General features: G+C 40.7%; 1 protein-coding gene and 1 long non-coding RNA gene across 2 annotated transcripts in view; one reads left to right on the top strand and one right to left on the bottom strand.

Annotated features, from left to right (window-relative positions):
- LOC139023449 (uncharacterized) overlaps positions 1-20826 on the top strand; it is a 763591-nt gene that overhangs the window by 314036 nt on the left and 428729 nt on the right. The window lies entirely within an intron of this gene.
- Positions 10698-12871, bottom strand: LOC111957210 (forkhead box C1-A-like). The gene has a single exon (XM_023977977.2). The coding sequence runs from the start codon at positions 12577-12579 to the stop codon at positions 11143-11145; it is 1437 nt and encodes a 478-aa protein (XP_023833745.1). The 5' UTR covers positions 12580-12871; the 3' UTR covers positions 10698-11142.

The following is a 20826-nucleotide window of genomic DNA, read 5'->3' as shown; positions in this document are numbered from 1 at the left end:
TGCCCCCCCCCCCCCCTCCCACAAAAAATGGCTTTATTGTAGTGTAGGAAATAAACAGAATAATTCAATAAAATTCAATAAATTTGAACAATGTCTCCTTACTCGATTATCATCTCTACGTCCATCTATGGCCTATGCCCATGCTTTCTAGATAGCAATGTAGAGCAAATTCAACGAACTTGAATCTGTGAGCATGTTGACATGATACATAAAAGCCGCCGCCTTGGCCATGCTATTTGAGCCACAGTTGCAGTTGTCTGTGTCTTTCGCAGTCTCGTTCCATTTTATGGTGCTTGTCAGCACTAACGTTAGAACCACGTCAACTTAGACTAACTGGTGACGGTCGAATCATGACTGTCTGGCTCTTTTTTTCAGGAATTGTTAGAATTCGTCTAACACATGAGAAAGAACATATAGGTACAACGAAATAAGGATGCAAAAATGGTACAATGGTTTAATAACCTTAAAACAGTTTAATCAGAAAAGTCAAAATGTTGTGCTTATTTCCTATTTTTCCCTACAGATATAGCCCCAACAGGATCAGTGGATGGTATTTTAGTAAATTGTGATCGATCTTTTACCTTATGCTATTTTTAGAATATTACCAAATAGATTTCAGTCAGCTTTTTATTTACAATTTCAAAAATTCACAATTCCCATGTTCATGAGCTCCCAGCACTTGCAATGGTGATATCCGTGTCAGTCAGTACCACACAACACACACACACACACACACACACACAACACACACACACCACACACACACACACACACACACCACACACACCACATGCACAACACACACACACACACACACACACACACAACACACAACACACACACACAACACACACACACTCACACACACACACACACACACACACACACACACACGTATCTTCCATAGTGTGTACAGTGTTTCCCCTGTTCCTCACCCTTATAACTCCAGAGTGGTGTCATGTCATCAGAGCAGAAATGCAGGGGCAGACCGTCACCCACTCATAACACACAGGAGCAGAAAAAGACCAACACAGCCCTTGCTGAGAGCAGATGAGAGAGAGAGAAATGGTATGGCGACAAACACAATTGATCATAACAGTGATCTACATGAAGTGAAAGAGGATGAGGAGAGGAGTAGAGATGCAAATTTATATATCTCCTTCTTTCTCATAAATACCTGCAAGAACAGTTATATTTTTATGTTTTATGCGAGTATGTGTGTTGTGTGTGTTGTGTGTCTGTGTGTGTGTGTGTGTGTGGTGTGTGTGTGTGTTGTGTGTGTGTGTGTGTGTGTGTGTGTTGTTGTGTGTGTGTTGTGTGTGTGTGTGTGTGTGTGTGTGTGTTGTGCATATGTGCATGATGAGATGTGTGTTGTGTGTGTGTTTCGGGGGTAGCAATGTTGCAAGTTTAAGTCCCGTTTAAGCCACCAATCCCTAGGCCTGCAGCAATCCCTCCCGGCCTCGGACGCGCCCTGCCATGCACCAGAAAGTATGATCTAAATTGAGGGTGCATCGTATGTTACATTCTGTTCTGTGTGATTTGAATGAGGAGAATGCATGTCTTCGACCACCAAAACAGTCTGTAAGTCGTCTGCATCCTGAACAGCGCCTCTTCCTTCTTGCTTCTCTTCTCTCCAGTTCACTCTTCTCTTTCCTCTTCTCTTTCCTCTCTCGCCGGTTTCTCCACTAGTTACGAAGAGGTATTGCTGCCAATGTCACATGCATCTCAAGGTTCAGAAAATTGTTCTAGTTTAATCATTTGTTTTTTTGGTTGCCTAAGCTCTTACAAACATTCTGACAAATAATTAACACAAATAAAACCTGAAGCCAGGAGAAGAAAAAAAATTAACTTACAATTTAATACTATATGAAAAATAGCATAGCATTCCCTCCACTCTACTCTGCGATCGACAAGTCCACGTTAATCCTCTATTACAAACAAAGAGGTACAGTGTTAAATAGCCTATCAAGTAGATGCTATATGACTGAAATACTTTAAGAATGCGCTTAGTAAGGGATGGGTAAAATGGAATTTTGAAACTGGAGAAGAACGAAAGGCACGTGCAGCAGACAAACAGCAGAAGAGTGTACCTATGATGACTCCAAGCAATTATACTATTAACCACTCTGGCACTAGACAAGACAGAAAGCGGGGGGGGGGGTTATGTTCTTTTTGTAGTTTGACATCAGGCTACACACTATCGCTATTTATATTTTCATATGTAGGGCTATTTATTCAAATGTATTTACATTTAGGTTCCATTATTTAAACTTTTATATGAAGTAGGCATATATGTAATAATTTGTAATTATTACAATATCGTAATAATTATTGTCTCATCATGTGTAATGACAACATTTGAATAATACGCCGATTGTTAGAAATATAGCTCTGGAAGTATACATATGAGGTAAATGTTGCTTTGCATCTATATACTCGCTCATGGTATGCACCAAGACCCTCTAAGGTTAACATGTATTAGGGCCTGTGAAATGAACAAATGTTACCCTACTTGTTGAATCTCAAACCCAGAAATTATAATTCAACACAACATACACAAATAATAATTTCTCCGTTTGATATATATGGCTGTGAATCGAATGAGTGGATGACAATTTGATATAGGCAACCTGTTTTATAACGAGGGGAAACATGAGAAATCGAAAGAAAATTCGGCATAATTTATTATCTTCTCATTTACAGCTGTAGAGATTKATCACGTTTTCCTCCTTGTTGCATAATTAAAACAGAAAAATGTACCTATACTCAACACGTCTGGTATGAGGTAGGCCTCTAGTTAAAATATCAACGTACATTTTAACTAGAGTGGAAACAAAAAACTGGCAGAATCGAGACTTCATGGCCCGGCACCGTGCGTAAAAAATCGGCTACAATTAGCCTCAGTCTGCAGTCTCCACACACGACCGAGCAGTAGAGCAGAGCAGAGGTGGGTTTAAGGGACAACTTAAACCAACTTAAAGGCAAGGCGGTGTGTAGTTTCTGAGTTTCGTGCCAGGCTTCTCGGGTTATCCGTAGGTCGTCGGGCACGGCCGTTTCCCCTCGATCTGAAATCACACTACTTATTTTATTCCACCCTGTGCACTGAGTTCCAAAACTGCTGGAGCGCGCGCTTGGATGTGTTAAATATGAAACGTTTTCTGTGCAATATGTCTGTTTAATATAGTCTAACCCCACGAGGTCAAGACCTTTGCCATAACCTTGTTGCAGAGTAAAATCTTGATTATAAACTGGGTGGTTCGAGTCCTGAATGCTGATTGGCTGAAAGCCGGGGTATATCAGACCGTATACCATGGGTATGACAAAACATTTATTTTTACTGCTCTAATTACGTTGGTAACCAATAGCAAAAATGAACCTTGGGGGTTTATGATATATGGCCAATATACCACGGCTAAGGTCTGTGTCCTAGCACTCGCATTTCGTGGAGCTTAACAACAGCCCTTAGCCATGGTTTATTGGCCATATCTCACACCTCCTCGGGCCTTATTGCTTAATTATAAAAAGGGTGGTTCGCACCCTGAATGCTGATTGGCTGACAGCCGTGGTATATCAGACCATATACCACCTATATGACAAAACATGTATTTTTAGTTCACTAATTATGTTGGTAACCAGTTTATAATAGCAATAAGGCACCTCGGAGGTTTGTGGTATATGGCCAATATACGTGCTTCTRCACCTGCATTGCTTGCTGTTTGGGGTTTTAGGCTGGGTTTCTGTACAGCATTTTGAGATATCAGCTGATGTAAGAAGGGCTATATAAATACATTTGATTTGATTTGATATACCACCGCTAAGGGCTTTGTCCAGGCACTCTGCGATTCGTCATGCTAAGAACAGCCCCTAGCCGTGGTATATTGGCCATACACCACACCCCCTTGTGCCTTATTGCTTAAATTTAACATGTGTCTTGATTTGGGCCTTGAATATGCTACATGCGGTACCAAGATAGGACTACGTTCAGCTGTGGGCACTGGATTAACTTGAACGTATTTTACCTATAGAAAATATTGTGGTGTAATAGGTCATTATATGTTTTTACATAAATATTCTACCTGCAAATAGCTGGATGTCTATTTAGGGACCGACGTTCGACCTTGAACTTTAATGAGACATTGTGAGTTTCAGAGAAGAGGCAATGGCGTGGGTGGGGTATTATTTTTTTTATCTATAAGACCTCGAGCCTTTCACTAGTTTGACTGTCAGGTCGAGCTTGCGTCTATATGGACTCTTAATTATAAACAGATKGCGCTTTGAGATCGGGCATTGTAACCAACTGTGAGCTGAAACAYAGCAGTTTTTGAGCTGACTGAGTCGGTCACCCAGCCACACAGGTGCACAGTTTCCAGGGCCGCAGTGGGCCGCCACGGTGTTCCCCCCTCTTTCCTCACCGCTGCCATCACCAGTTACCAGAGCCACAAAGTCATAATTATGGATAAACCCCACCCATTTTCTACAATTTCTCTTCTTACATTCTTTCACATTTTAGTAATTTAGCAGAAGCTCTTATCCAGAGCGACTTACTGGAGCAATTAGGGTGCCTTGCTCAACAGAACATCAACAGATTTTTCACTTGGTCAGCTCGAGGATTCAAACCAGCAACCTTTTGGTTACTGGTCCAACGCTTTTAACCTCTAGGCTACCCGCTGCTCCTAAATCTGATTATAAACCTAACCCAAATCTTAACCTTAACCCTAACCATAACCTTAACCACACGGGTAACCTTACACCTTACCCCGAACGGGTCTAGACCGAGTTTGGGAAACCCTGTTGGACAATTTTGACTTTGTGGCTGTGTTAACTAGTGACAACCCTGCCCCCTAGCTCGGGGTAAAATGGAAATGAATATGGGTTGAGTTATTCTGGAAAAGTGCGCACAGTCCAGGGTGACGTGTGACACCACTGTTTCAGGGGCATGGTAAAAGTGAGGAATGCGGTTAAATGAGTCTCCTCTGACCCATTTGTTCCGTTTATAGTGCTGTTTGGAAATGGTATCAGTTTGATTTAATCATGCGAGGCTACTTAACACGAAAACGCTATTAAAAGCAGGTCTATTGACAAACCCCATCGAACAAAAACTAATAGGCACCTCTTCAATTATTCGTGAAATCCAATACATTTGATAGGTTTAAATCCCAGCCATTTCCTTTAGATTTGAATTCATCAATGTTAAAAAATCTGATTAGCACAATAGTTAAGACTATCATCAGCCTATTATGCGTTATGTTGTTGTTATTGCAGCATGGGATTTGTTGTTGTTTTATATATTTTTTTTATAAAGGCAAGCTATCATTGTTATCCGCTAATATATAGTTGTTCAATATTTGTAAAAAAAAWATATAGGCCTATATAATATTTCACTGTGGAGCGTACAAGGCTGACATAATGCGTTAGTTAGTGCTATTTCAATTCACGATAGGCTATATTTTGTTAAGTTCTCGTACATTTTTTATTTTAGTGTTTGTTAAATAAATGTTCGTTCTTAGGATACTGTGTAGAATAAGCTATTTTAGTGTTTTAATTCGTATTAGAGAAATAACAATGGTTAAGAGCTAGCTGATTTTACCAATCTCCTGAGCGGGTCCATTGAGTTGAGCTCTTCTGGGCCCCAGGCTTTGGCACGTGACAGCAGAACACAGAGCAAATAGCACGCGCGGTGATCCCACTGTAGTTGTTCCTATACTTTCCCAGTTCCTTAAAGTTTACTTTTTAATTATTTTTATGATTGACTTCTCAGGGAACTTGTTTTGTTAAAAGACATATTTTAACAAACGAAGTAAGTCCCTGATCGTTTGTCAGTAATCTTGTTGGTTAGCTGTTCTGCTGCACACATGGACATCTTAAATTATGTTTATCAGTTGGTGATTGAGGAATTATTTGTCCTTGTACTTTGACCTCCAACTCTTTATATTCTCTTTAAAACCTCCTGGTGTCAATGGGTCTCTTTCTGATACATTTAACTGAAAATGGCATCGAAGTTATGCGAATTTCAACCAAGTAGGCTAGTTCAAATTCGAAATGAATTGTTTAAAACGTTATTGGACGTGATTTTACCTTTCTCTAGTTTAGGCACATACGGCATTGTTAAAATGGCGACATAACCAAGACAATTAAATGTATTTTCCATTGAGTGATGCTTTTGTGTGAGGACCCAGGAAGTCTAATGCTTATAAATAGGCTATAGTCTATAGCCTACTAAACTCGCATGGTAATTTATCAATCATCAGTAAATCAACCATGAAGTAGGTGAAGTTCAGGACTATTGCATTTGAATATATGTATCTCCATTCATTTTAAATAATGTCCAACCAGGGATCAGAAATATATATTCTCTATTTTGAGTCTAATTCTGTTTACGTAAAAAAACGGATATTGAAATCGTGTTTTTTTTACTATTAAATATCACATTAATGTAGAACACTGTCGCTTTGTTTTGGGTAATTAAGCCAAAACAATGTGGGAGAGAGTGTGAGAAGGGATGGATGCGTGCTGACGTGCATGCGAAGCGGTCTATTTTCAGGAATGTAGCGGAAACTTTCAGGAAAAGGGGAGAATATTGAGGGGACAGTGAAGTCAGAGAGGAGAAAGTGTCTAGAAAAACGACGTTTTGCCAAATGTACAGTGTGAAAGCAAGTATATAGCGTTACTCGTGCAGGCTTTCAAAACAATAGGCCTAGCTAAATGCCAAAATCAATACGTTTTCATAGAGGCCTTACAATGAAGAAAACAGGTCATTGTTATTTGTAAAGAAATCAAAGTAGGCCTATTTCTCAATATACACCTCACAATTAGTCACGCACACACATTTAAGTAATAACATCGATGTAAATAGTCATATCTCATTGTAATAGCCTAATAGTAGAAGTAGACGTAATAGTAATAGTAGTAGTTGTTGTAGTTGTAGTAGTAATGGTGGTAGTAGTAGGCTGGTAGTAGTAGTTGTTGTTGTTTTGTAGTAGTCCTAGTAGTAGTAGGCTGGTAGTAGTAGTTGTTGTTGTTTTGTAGTAGTCCTAGTAGTAGTAGGCTATAGTGGATATAGTGGTAGGCTTAGTAGCAGGCCTAACAAGAAGAGGAAAACAACAACAGATCAATAATATGTGTACAATAGCTATTGAATAATATAAATAATGTTATTATCATTATGCATGTTAAAGACTTAGGCCTACTGTTAGTTGTCATAGGACCTAGACAAATGAATAAAATAAATTCAGGGCATGTTTTGAATAAAGATTTGAGTGGGACCGGTTTGCATGCTATTCTGTAATCTGTGGATACTTTTAGGAATTGTGTAGAAATACTACTATGGCACATTTTGATCTTGAATTTCGCCAGATCTATAGGCTATTTGTGGATGTGTTCGTCGCAGTTCACGTTCCAACTGCGCAGTAGGGTCCAAGAATAGAAAGCTAGAAATTATGTTTTGTATAGTCAAGAGTGTTGCTATGTACCCACACAGCACAGTCTTTTTCTCCTGCCTTGCCTTGCTTTCCCTTGCGGTATTGTTGATGGTGCTCCGGCGGCCGACATCCTCCCCATTGACCCCGGTCTCCTTCTCTACCTTTTCCGTCCCATGAAAAAGGATTCCAGCGCTCTGATTGAATTTTATTCCTTCCTGACCTGGCCAGTTCTGCGAGGGTGCCATCAATCTTGGGACTAACACGACGTTTGTTTATTACTTGGGAAAGGATCTAATTAGGTTGATGAGGTTGATTACAACTATTCGACCGTGGGGGAGAATGGGGCCTACAGAACTGCATTCCATCGTTTTTCAATACGCCAAAGTGTTGCTCAATTAAACACAATTATTTTTCTAACAGTTTATTTTTGGTCTCCACTGTGATTCTGTTGTCATTGTTATTGTGATTCATAATCTGTAATTATGGGTATAGTTATTCTTTTTGATTGTGGCTATTATTCCGCTTGTTCCTACTATCTTTAGGCCTATTTATTATTATATTTGCCTGCAACTAGTATAGGCTACTACTATAGGCCTAGCTATTATTATGAGTATTTTTGTTTTGTTGTTTTTGTTTAAGTTGTTTATATTGTAAAAGGAAATAGCCTATCTATAGCTATTATAACTAATTTTGGTAATGTTGTTATCGGCCCACACGATCAGCTAAACTGTAGGCCGTATACAAACTAAAAAGTCAATTGTTTTATTCATTGAATATCTCCAGGCCTATGTTTGTGCCCAGAGGATGCACGACACGCTGCCATGCTCATATAATCATATCCCGTTTGACCCTTTCGCCCCGAGGGCCTCCTTGATAACAGTTATTTATGCACAACAACAACAACAAAAAACGATTCATACAACTCATCCGCTTGAATAGAACATCAAGTCAACCAATGTCGTTATATTGAGATTAGGCTATGGCCCAAAGTTAACAGTGAAATAATAGAGCGCTTAACAGAACCTATAGCAGTAGAAGTTCTAAATAAATGTAAACTGCTTTGTTGACCCTATCCAGGCAATTAGCAGCTAAATTAACCACGGTAATCACTACCAACCGCCTCTTATTTGAAAAAATCGTATAGCCTATACATGTTCGTACTGTGAAAACCCCTTTTGCCTCTGATAACCTTTTGCGATATAGCCCAGTATGTTGTTTTGCAATTCAAATAAAATAAATATTTGTCACATGCTTCGTAGACAACAGGTGTAGACTAGCAGTGAAATGCTTACTTACGGGTCCTTTTCCATCAACCGAGAGTTAAAGATAAGATACAAAATTCTATAAAAAATTGAAATAGTGACAGTGAATAACGAATAGAAATAATGAGTAAAAATAACATGTCCATATATAGGAAGTAGAAAAATAACATGGCTATATACAGAGAGTAACCATTACCGAGTCGATGAGCAAGGGGTACGAGGTAGTTGAGGTAGCTATATACTTACTGTACATGTAGGTACATGGATATAATGCGCCTTATTATACATGTAAAAAATGACTGTTTATTATTATAATTMTTATTATATTATTATATTATTATAATAATTAGTGGATTGTTTTATTTTATTCCCGGAACTTGAGAATATGGTATATACTTTACGCAAGGTATAGGTCTACTTTACGCACAGGCCTAATTTAGGCACAGGCCTACATTACGCACAGGTCTACCGTCACACCTGGAAACAATACGGTAGGCCTGTGTATGTCCATTTAATTTACAAAACCGTAAATAACTGAAGATGTAATGTATAAGAGTATTCAACTGGAGGGATAGAAGTCTACGATAAATATACTGATTTACGCACAACATGGCTATACGCTCCCATGTTTCCAATCATGGCAAATTCACCAAATTAATCGAATTTTCTTCAACCATACATCATATCGTGCTGTCCCCAAAGGTTTAAACTTAGGCAGTGGAACATGTTTCTGTCATTTTTTAACGTGACAACAGAGGAAATATGTCAATTCACTAACCAGTTGAGGCAAACCAGCTGTCTGAATATTTTTTTTTAATCTTCAAATTTACCCTAACCTGCCATTAACAATATTTACAAATTTCGCGATTTCTAAAGAAGATGCAAATTAGGAGATACCCTTGTGAATGTTTTAAATTATAAATACAAAAACTGTAATTCAATAAAAAGGCATATAGGCTACTGCTTGGCGCACGCGCTTTATGATGAGTTTACCTCTCATCTCCCAAATAGAGATGCATTGTCAAGTTGTAGTCAAAATGATCGCTGTCCCCAAACCTCGTGTGGCTACATCTTGGGTACATCTTTGGTATGCATGGTATGATATTAACTAAGCGTTGGAATGTGCCTGTAAAACACGTGGCTATTCAAAACAAGTCCGTTTTGCTGTGCGGACTGCTAGCATGCATCGACTAACTGTTATGAGGCCAGAGGGCCCCAGGTCAAGATGCTGCCAGACCATTCGTGTCTGACAAGAGGAGAGCTGTGTCCCTTTAAATATGAAGTAAAACATTCATCTACATGCGCTGCTACTTCAAGTCATCAAAACACATACGGTCAATTTGTTTGTAGGCTATATGCAGTTGACCTCTTGGAGAACAGCACCTACTATTCAATCACAACTGACTATAGCGAGTTGCATTCAAATTCAACCTTTAGAAAATACATAAATACATCTATTCCTAATCTAAAAACATTCCATGATAATGTAGGCAATTATTTATTATTCAACTGGACTTAGATTTTGTTATCAGGCAACACTTATTTTTCAGACTATAATTATTTAGGAGATTGGGACTCGTCTGGCCATAGTCCTAGCCTAAACGAATCGACCCAACTCCGTGATTAGAATTATATTTTTTTCTGTGAACATTTACAGTGAGGATGGTAATCTAACCTGTCTTTGAAAAAATACTGATTCAAGATTTATCAATCACTGCCACTGATCCCACGTCGATACTTTTGAATCAGGGCCTAAAGCCTGACGGACATATACATAAGGTCTGGTTAAAATCCCGCAAACTAACAACTAAACTCGTATGCAGTTAAATCCTTGATCCATAATTGGTTCCCAAACAGTAGCCCTAACACCCAATCGATTTAAGCATTAAATACGTGTTTCCATTATTATTTGCTTGCATCCAACATTGAAAAATAAGCAAGGACATTAGACCATAACCTACACCATTTTCAGTGTTGAGAATGTCATAGTCTATAAGAAATCAAGCGTAGCTTTAACTCAAATAAAATGTCAATTTATTAAACATGAAATTCCTTCAGAATACTTTTCAACAAAAGGAGAAACTTTGAAAGAGTAGGACGATATACAGGTTCCGCCTTTTATAATGGAACATATTCGGACAATTAAGGCAATTCAATTTAGAAACACTTTTTGGTGTTTGGTCCATAATATCCGGCTACAGTTTAGAAATAAATTACTATATGCAATTTACACGTTATAGTATGTCCATGAAAGACTGGCATATCTTTAGCATATCTTTTAAACATTTCACAAAAGCGAGAAGAGACTTACGTGTTATTTGCAGTAACACTGTTCTTTACAAACCAAGATCATGTCTTTTTTTCTGTCCTTTTCTGTTCGTTTTAGTCCATCGTTAGGGGCAGGTGGTGGGTGAAATGACTCAAGTTATTTTTATGAAAAAGATCAATACAATAAACTTTGGTCAGAACTTGCTGCAGTCATATACGAAAGCTCCCGGAGTGCGGTAGATGGCTTGGCTAGAGGGAAAGGACATTTGACAGCTGTTATTCCCGTTCACTGGAGAATTATTCAAGCCAATTCTTTGAGATTCGAACATCTCGCGCACGGAGTGGAAGTTCTGCTGCTGGGTGGGGTAGGTCGCCCCGAGGTGGCCCAGGTCCCCGGCCTGATTGAGGTACCATGAGGGAAGACGCCCTTGGTGGGGATGGTGGCCCTCCTGCGCAGAGTTTAGATTGCCGTGGGCYAGAGAGGAGGAGGTGGTAGTGATGGAGTAATCTGGCAACGTTTCATCCACGGTGGTAGTCGGAACTAGGTGGCTAGATCTATCCCCAGCGTATAAACTCATTGCTTGCATATTACAATGGTAGGACGCATTCGAGGTAGTGGAGATAGAGTTTTGGTTACAGGGTGAGCTATAGACTGACGTCTGGTTCGGTGAATAACTTAGGGACAAAGATGGTGTTATACCTGTCCTGGATGAGGCGACGAGGGATGGGGCAAGCTCTGTGGCACCCTGTGGGGACCCCCGGAGGGAAGTCATGATGTTGTCCACACTGAAGCCCTGTGCCTGGGCCTGGCTGTGGTGCTGCTGCTGCTGCTGCTGCTGCTGCTCGGAGCTTTCCATGCCAATTGACCTGTTGGACGGGATGCTGTGGGGGCTGCCACCACTGGACATGCTGCTGCTGCTGCCGGGGCTCTCGACTTTGGGCATGGTGCTCAGGGAGGGCGAGGCGGTCTGTGGGGGTGTAGCGTTCCCGTTCTCGGTCTTAATATCCTGAATCCTGACTGGCTGGGAGCCCTGTATTGGTTGCTCCGTGTCCCGGCCCTGTCTAGACGGCGTCTCCTTAGCACCCCGGTCATCCTTGTCTTTCATTGCGTCTTTCTTCTTGAACCGTCGCCTCCTCCTCAAGAAGCTGCCGTTCTCGAACATGTTGTATGAGTCCGGGTCCAGGGTCCAGTAGCTCCCCTTGCCAGGCTTTTTGTCATCACGGGGAACTTTGACAAAACACTCGTTGAGAGAGAGGTTGTGCCTGATGCTGTTCTGCCAGCCCTGCTTGTTGTCTCGGTAGAACGGGAACCTCTCCATGATAAACTGATATATCCCATTCAGGGTAACCTTCTTGTCAGGCGAGTTCTGGATAGCCATAGTAATAAGCGCAATGTAACTGTACGGCGGTTTTACCATATCTTTCGGCTGGGGCTGCGGAGTATATGGTCCATAGGCTCGCGCCATGCTGGCCGGGTACTGGTCGTGGGCCGCGTGAGAGTACATACTCATAGGGGCAGGCATCCCGGTGTATCCTCCACCGGCAGCGGCCCGGTAGTAGCTTTGGTCGCTACTAATGTAAGGCACGACGCCCAGAGAGTTGGGGCTCGAAACGGAGTAGCGCGCCTGCATGTCTTCTTCTATCCACAGCTCAACTATGCTCCTGCGTAAAACGAACTTCCCAATGTATGCAGCAGGAGAGCTCCACTTTTTACTTCTGAACAGCTGAGGTGCTCAAAGCAGGAGTTCCAGTCCTGTCACTTGAAAAATGATAATATCAGGAACGCGCTGTACCGTGTCTTAATAGGTATAAGCGGTTTCCATCTCTGTGTGCTGAGGCGCACATGGAAAAACTTCTGAACTTTGGGCATCCGTCACTACAGAATACTTTTGCGGAGTTAACTTCTTTCCCCCTTTTTGCTGCGTGTAAAGCTCCTCCCAAAAAGAATCCGAGGCGCCCAATTGGAGGTCAGGTAGTACAGAGTGAGCAGCAACGGATCTCCTGGCCACACACACGACTTTAGAAAAAGAGAGGAGGTGTTGGTAACTCCCAGTCCCTTCCAGCCAAAGACACAAGACTCCAAGCGTGTGCGCGCTGCCTGCTCACGTACACAATCAGATTATGGACTAAATTTGTTACTGAAGAATATTTCCAAACATGAGCAAACACATTAGCGAAACCAACAGGTGGAATGATAAATAATGAATAAATTCTGAAACTATTGTCTGGTAGGCCTAATAGGCTGCATTTACACAGCCAGTCCCAAAACAATGACCAGAATTGGACTGCCTGTGTAGGCACCCGAATTATGATTGTTTTTTCCAGGAGTTGGTCTTTTGACCAATCAGCTCTGAAAAAGATCTGATGTGAAAAGTTCTGATGTGATTGATCAAAAGACCAATTAGTGGGTAAAAAGGATCAGAATTGGGCTGCCTTTGTAAACGCAGCCATATAGGCCTACATTTAGATTAAGACATTTGGTGATCGTGTGACCTTAATTGGCAAATTCATTCATATGCTATTACAATAAAGTTTAAAAATAGTTTTCATTCAGAATGTGCTTACATGTTGCTATTCATTCTGAAATAATTGGACWACAAAAAGTCCTCTATCACCTCAGTTTGGGTGAATCACTCAATTACAAGCTTATCTTGCCGCACATCTGTTTTCAAATAAGCAATACATACGCGTTAGGAGACGGCAATAACCCCAAGTGTTTGCTTCCTGCAGTTTAGTGTCCTAATACCAAGCTTTATTAACGCAGTCTGTTAGTAAAAAGTCTCAATCAACACGCGCGGTCGGATCAAAGCTCCACGGAGTGCTCCTCATCCCGTGCAGTGGGCGGTATGTGAGATCTCATTACGACAGAATTAAAGCTGGGTTTGGCCAGAGAAAGAGTCAAGGTGCGAAAGTTTGCTCTAAGTGAGAAGCAGATTAAACAGAGGAACCAAATGGGGTGGTCATGTGTCATTCTTGTGGTCAAAAGATGTGACTACTAACGGAATAATTAAATTATAATGTAGCTTAGACAAGAGAAACTATATAGGCCGTTACCGTTAGTTTTTGTTGCATGGGAAAGCCTCTTATCTATTAGCTCAGACAACTAACTAAATTCAAACAGATTGTATCAAGTTGAATGTGTCTAACACGCTTAAGACCCGTTTTATTGTATTTATCTATTCTCTATACAGCCTCTCTTATATGCTGCTAAACGTGGACACCATGACATTCAGTTGTAAATCTTTTTTTTGTGTGTCAATTTTATTACCAAAAAATTTAATATTCACTCAAAATTATCCCAGGGACACACTATTCAAAATAAAATTGTCGGCCTATCAGAAATGATTATGGATGATCAGGTTAGCACTATATATAAACAATTATATTAATTATATAGATCTGATATAAGTGGTATTATCGTTTTGATATTAATTAAGCCTACACTATGAAAACACGCTTCTTAGATGGCACCCCTAAATGTTCTATAAAGAACCCTCTTGTAAGGTTCTTTGATCAGAACCCCAGGGGTTCTTCTTCACTGAACTAAAATGTGTGTATTTAAAAAATAAATAAAAATTGCTAGGTATTACTGCACTGTTGAAGCTAGAAACACAAGCATTTTGCTGCACCTGCGATAACAGCTGCACATCTGGTATGTGATCAATAAACTTTCATTTGAATTGACATTTGGTTCCATATAGAACCCTTGAGTTTCATACGGGGTTCTATATGGAACCCTTTTTGGTTCTATGCAGAACCTTTTTTTCTAAGTGTAATATTCCTTAATGCATACCTAGCTATTTTGTATTAATAAATTAGGCATATTTACCAGAGATATTAGCCCACCCTCAGCAACATGATGTATTTTTTTCATCGTGAATATATTTCATGCAATTAAGTGATTCCATAGTTCTTMAAATTTGCCAATAGACGAATGCAAACTACACAAACGTGTATCGGTGCGCCAGTCATAGTGAATGCCTGTGGACAAAGTCTATATAATTTAGGATGAATAAGATGCTCCCCTACAGCTGCTCTTTTTTCACACATTTTAACTTTCTAGAGAATAAACACAAGAGGCGAAAACATGAAATTGTTAATGGTCATTGTGAGGCTAAATTACCGCCTCAATATCGCCCTAATCCCTTACAGGTCGTCTTGATTAAATGGCGGTGCACTGGCGCTCCACCGGTTTCTTCTTACAGGGACCCGGGCATGAACTTTTTCCACTGCCCGGGGCTGTTAACACAATTCACAACGTTAACCCCATGCTTCTGCCCACCCAGTACCCCATTCCTCTGAACCATGCATTTAGTAGATCTACTACTACTCAAGTAGGCCCAGGCGATATGTTATTTATTTGTGATATCACTGAAGCTAATAATGGGCTACAGTAGTTTGAAATCATGTAGAGGAACAATTATCGACAACATATAAATTCATCTATTTTAACAAAATACAAAATATTATAGCGAAGCTCAACATGTTAGAAGCATTACTGGGACTGTACAGCCCTACTTTGCGTGTCATCAGTAGGTCAGGGTAGTAGGTTAGTTTTGTTGTGTCATACTATACTTTTTTGGGCTTATATCGACTACCTGAAAAGTATGGGGAAAAAGTCCACCGCGTAAATATCCATATACAAAGTCCAACATGGGAAAAGAATATGAATAGCCCTTACTCAAAATTGTGTGGCAGGGCTAAATCATTTTTAGTTATGGCTCATTGGCTTTCCAGTATGGGTAATGGATTGGAGCTAATTCTGCATCATGAAGTGAGTTCCAGACACGAGACCATTTTGATGGTGTGCAATTAGCGCCCCCTGGCGATCAATACGGGACCTATCAGTCACATAGCTCTAGGTATTTGCACATTTTAGTTTATTGTAAGAGTGACATAGACTGACTGGAACGTTAACTTGCGAACTTGGGGGGGGGGGGGGGGGGGTGATTCTTAGGGCCTTTGACTGAAAGGGGCCCTAAATAATTATTAGAACATTAGGTTAATAATTTTATATTGAAAAACATTTACCTATCATCATTAATATAATATTTTATTTACAATGTAAATGAAATGGTTCGGTCCTGCCCCCAAACCAGGCGCGAACTGTACTTGCTAGCAGTGAATTGCGAGGAGTGCCGGTAGAGCATCCTAACGGAAAATCTGGCTTCCAAAAACGAAAAGAAAGGAAAGAAAGACATGAGAGAAAAGAAAGTGTCACCCAATTTTTCACAAAGGTAGGTGGGTGTAGTCCATGAGTGGTGGAAATTAGCTTAGTCCATAGTGAAATAGGTTACTTTTGCTCCCCAAACATTAGTTACTTAATAATATCTTCACAGAAAATTCGGAGTGTTTAGTTTCACTCCTCTTTTAGCCGACATTTAATCAATGCAGGCAAACTTACTAAATCAGTTATCCTTGCCCCTCCCTGGTGCCAGGCCCAACAGATGCAGCTTCAGGCTCAGCAGCCCTGTCTCTCCATCCCCATACCCCTGAACCAGCCCTGTCTCCACATCCCCATACCCCTGAACCAGCCCTACCCCCAACTGAAGAAGGAGGTGAGCAGCATTGTGTTGAATGACATGTCAGTTGGCATAATTGCAGGTACTGCAATGCATTGAAGACAGGAATGTGATTCTCCAGTCAGGAAAAATCTCACTTGACACAGAGGCAGCCAATATCAGAGCCTTAAAGGAAGAGATGCAGGCTCTTAGAGATGGATGGGAGTCTCTCCTGTCTGAGGCAACACTGATTGCAACGCAAATGGATGTTGCACCTCAATTTAKCAAGGAACACAGAGGAAAAGGAAGAGATTCCATGATGAGACCTCTCAAGAGGAGACAGCTCAGGACAGTGCAGCAACGGTGTTTCGGAACACAGTGTTGTTTACTGCTGTGGACAACATCATAAGTGACTTGGACACTAGGTTCCACACCACTGCAAAAATTGTAGAATCATTTTTTGCTGTTCTGAAAGTTGGGCAAATTAGTGAGGATGGAGTCCCTTCTGTGTGCCAACCACTGATCATGAAGTATTCCATAGATCTTACACATGAGTTTCAAAATGAAGKAAGACACCTGATCACTGTATTGCTGCCACTTTCCCCCCTAACTTGTCAAATCAAATCAAATGTATTTATATAGCCCTTCTTACATCAGCTGATATCTCAAAGTGCTGTACAGAAACCCAGCCTAAAACCCCAAACAGCAAGCAATGCAGGTGTCCCCTCTTGGTCTCCTGAATGCAATATGTAAGTCGCAGCTGCAAAGCATTTTTGGAGAAGTGTGCATTGCATTACGTATATTTTGCACACTGCCTGTGACTGTTGCTGGTGGCGAGAGAGCTTTCAGTAAGCTAAAATGGATCAAAAACTATTTGAGGTCCACTATGTCCCAGGACAGGCTTTGCAGTCTTTCCATGCTGTCCATTGAAAGTCAGTTAGCTAGAAAGCTGAACTTCAAAGACTTGATCAGTGACTTTGCTAACAAGAAGGCTCGGCACTGGGCTCTTGGTGAGTAAGACTGAGCAAGGGCCAGTGATAACTGTTAAATGGCTATGGATATTGGATCACTACACACATGATGCCCAAAGGCTGAGAACAAGACTGAGAACAGACTGAGAACAAGATATATCTCAAAGTAATGGCTGGATTCCCATAAAATTTGTTGTGCACAATCAAGACCCCAAGTGGAAGAAACCTATTGATTTGGTGACCTTTCCTCTAGCGCCACTATCAGGCCTTTTCATTTCCATTTCCACTTTGTTTTCCATTTTCCATTTACACTTTTACAGGTGCTTATTTTCTAGTTGGTATGTATACTTAGTTCAAACATCTGCTGCTGATTTCATTATTTTGTTTGTTATGTCATTCTATAGATGATAATGTTAATTATTTTAATTGAAGAGGTTAATGTATATTTAAGTTATATTTATTTGAAGTTATTCATTAATGTTAATAGAATTTTCCATTAAAATTACATTTAGACTGTAAAAGATGGCCTTTAGCACATTTCTTATAGAGGGTATCAGTCTTGCATCAAATAGTGAATTCCACTGTATGCCGAATGTTGCATGCATGTCTGCACAGTGTTATATTTTCACAGCTCACTGTCAGTAAATATCGTACAGTAAATATTGGACTACAAGAGAGTTGCAAGCCTGCAAAGCTATGGTTACTTAAAGCTTTGAACGGGTTGATTGAGTTCTGGAGGCGTGTGATTACAGCAATTGCGCAGGGTTGGTGTGGCCTGTGGTGGTGGGGCCCAATGTGATATCTTTTCATRGGGCCCAAAATCCCTGGCGGCACCCCTGTCCAGAGGTAGCTCATGACACTCGCCCCCTCTTTCTCGCTCTCCGAGGCCAACGTGAGCAGTGGCCACCCGTCATTCAGGGCTGAGCCCCACCTGTTTTGAGCCTCACCTGTTTAGCTAAAAATACAAAATAAAATAATAAAATAAAATATACTTTTTTTGTTGTTGTCTGTTTGCATTTTATTTTGGCAATTTAAGCTGCATACAAACATGTTCTCTTTTTTTGCAATCTTGAGTAAGGCAGCTCCAAAATACAGGTGTTTCAGCCTAGCTCTGTGCTTTCTGTGGTGGTGGGGCAGCCAACGGAGTGTAGGGGTTGGTAATGTTTTCTTGTTGCGCCGTGATTGGCTCAGTGTTCTGTCACTCATGGGGACACTACAGCACCGCAAAATATACGGGGAGAGCTCGAAAATTCAAGCCTCTTGGGTGCTGCTATAGAGTTACATTAGACGTGCTCATCCAAGAAGCCTCAAGGTCATTGGTCACATATAAAATGACATCAAATCACGTTATATCTAACGTAGCTTTGATTGGACTGATCATGTCAAATCAAATTAAAGTTTATTTGTCACGTGCACCGAATACAACAGGTGTAGACCTTACAGTGAAATGCTTACTTATAGGCTCTAACCAACAGTGCAAAAAAGGTATTTCAAAATCTTAGCTAGCAAGCTAGACAAGCAGTCATCTTCATGAATCAAATCGACAACCTACTGGCAAATAGTTCTCATATGACGATAAATTATAGATAAAACTTATCGGTGCTCCTCAGCCATTAGAAATAAAAATTACACAAGTTGGAAATGGTCAATTTAACAATGATTGGTTTGGAAGGAATCAGTGGCTAACTGCAAGCATTGCAAACCAATCACTAGCCTGCTATTCAGTGGAGTGGGTGTGTGGTCCACTGAAGTCTGGGTTTAAGGGTCTCTTTTCCAAGCTTAAAGGCATACACATTCAACACCATGAGCCAGAAAAGGTTGAATACATTGGCCATGCTGTCGATCCAGCAATACTTTTTCCGCGCTCAAAACAACTGGAAACTGGAAAGTGGGAAATCTCAGACTTCAGTGAGTTCAAGACAACTGGGAACTCTGAAAAATACTTTTTGAACAGTCATCCAAGTCGGAATTCCAAGTCGGAACCTCGGGCCTCTTTCTAGGGCTCTGTCCTGAAGATCACTGATGTCATTATTCAACCTTGTTTTTTTCTGAGTTCCCAGTTGTCTTGAAAGCAACAAGAATCCAGAGAATGCCAGACTTTGATGACAAAGTTTGATGACAAAATTTGCCCACGAAGGACCGCCGCGCCACCTTCCTGTTCAAGTGAGCACAGCACAACAAAGGTCCAGACATAGTGTCTATGTATGCTGCTACATAAATTAGTAGTAAGATATGCAGGGAGAAGTTGTAGATGCCAGAGATCGAGAAAGGTTTACATACGCTTAGGTTGGAGTTATTAAAAAACAAAGAGTACTGCGTTTTTCAATCACTCCACAAATTTCTTCTTAACAGAACTATAGTTTTGCAAGTCGCGTTAGTGACATACTACTTTGTGCATGACTAGCAATGTAATATTTTCCAACCAATTGTTTACAGTGGTTATGTTAACTGGTATTTATATTTATTCACCTGTTATCACAATTCCCAGTGGTACAAGAAGGTTTCATTAGGGCACTGAGTTGACTGTGCATATTAAATAGCGTGGAAAATTCCTAGAAAATTATGTCATGGCTTTAGAAGCATACTGATAGGCTAATTGACATGAATTTGAGTCAATTGGAGTGTACCTGTGGATGTATTTCGGGCCTACATTACATTACGCATATCTACATTAGGTCATTGCAGAGCGCTCTTATCCAGAGCGACTTACAAATTGGTGCATTCACCTTATGATATTCCAGTGGAACAACCACTTTACAAATAGTTGCATCTAAACCTTTTTGGGAGGGGGGGGGGTGGGACGTGCGTTAAAGAAGGATTTACTTTATTCTCGTATCCTAGGTTTCCTTTAAAGACGTGGCGGTTTCAGGTGTCTCCGGAAAGGTGTGATTGACTCCGCTGAACCTGGCGTCGTGAGGGAGTTTCAAACTCAGTGCGTCTTTGCTTGACATCATGAGAAAATCAAAACGAAATCAGCCAAGACCTCAGAAAAGAAATTGTAGACCTCCCACAAGTCTGGTTCATGTCTTGGGAGCAATTGTCCAAATGCCTGAAGGTACACGTTCATCTACGACAAGCAATAGTACGCAAGTATAAACACCATGGGGACCACGCAGTGGTCATACCGCTCAGGAAGGAGACGCGTTCTGTCTCCTAGAGATGAACGTACTTTGTGTAGCCGAAATGTGCAAATCAATCCCAGAAACAACAGCTAAGACCTTGTGAAGATGCTGGAGGAAACAGGTACAAAAGTAATCTACATCCATAGCGAAACGAGTCCTATATCGACATAACCTGAAAGGGGCCGCACACAGCAACAGAAGAAGCCACTGGCTCCAAAACCGCTTATAAAAAAAGCCAGACTACGGTTTTCAACTGCACATGGGGGACAAAGATTCGTAACTTT

This window comes from Salvelinus sp. IW2-2015, linkage group LG32, assembly GCF_002910315.2.
Source record: "Salvelinus sp. IW2-2015 linkage group LG32, ASM291031v2, whole genome shotgun sequence".
Taxonomy (NCBI): domain Eukaryota; kingdom Metazoa; phylum Chordata; class Actinopteri; order Salmoniformes; family Salmonidae; genus Salvelinus; species Salvelinus sp. IW2-2015.
The sequence above is the reverse complement of the archived record's forward strand: the minus strand, read 5'-3'. Positions and strand labels throughout refer to the sequence as shown.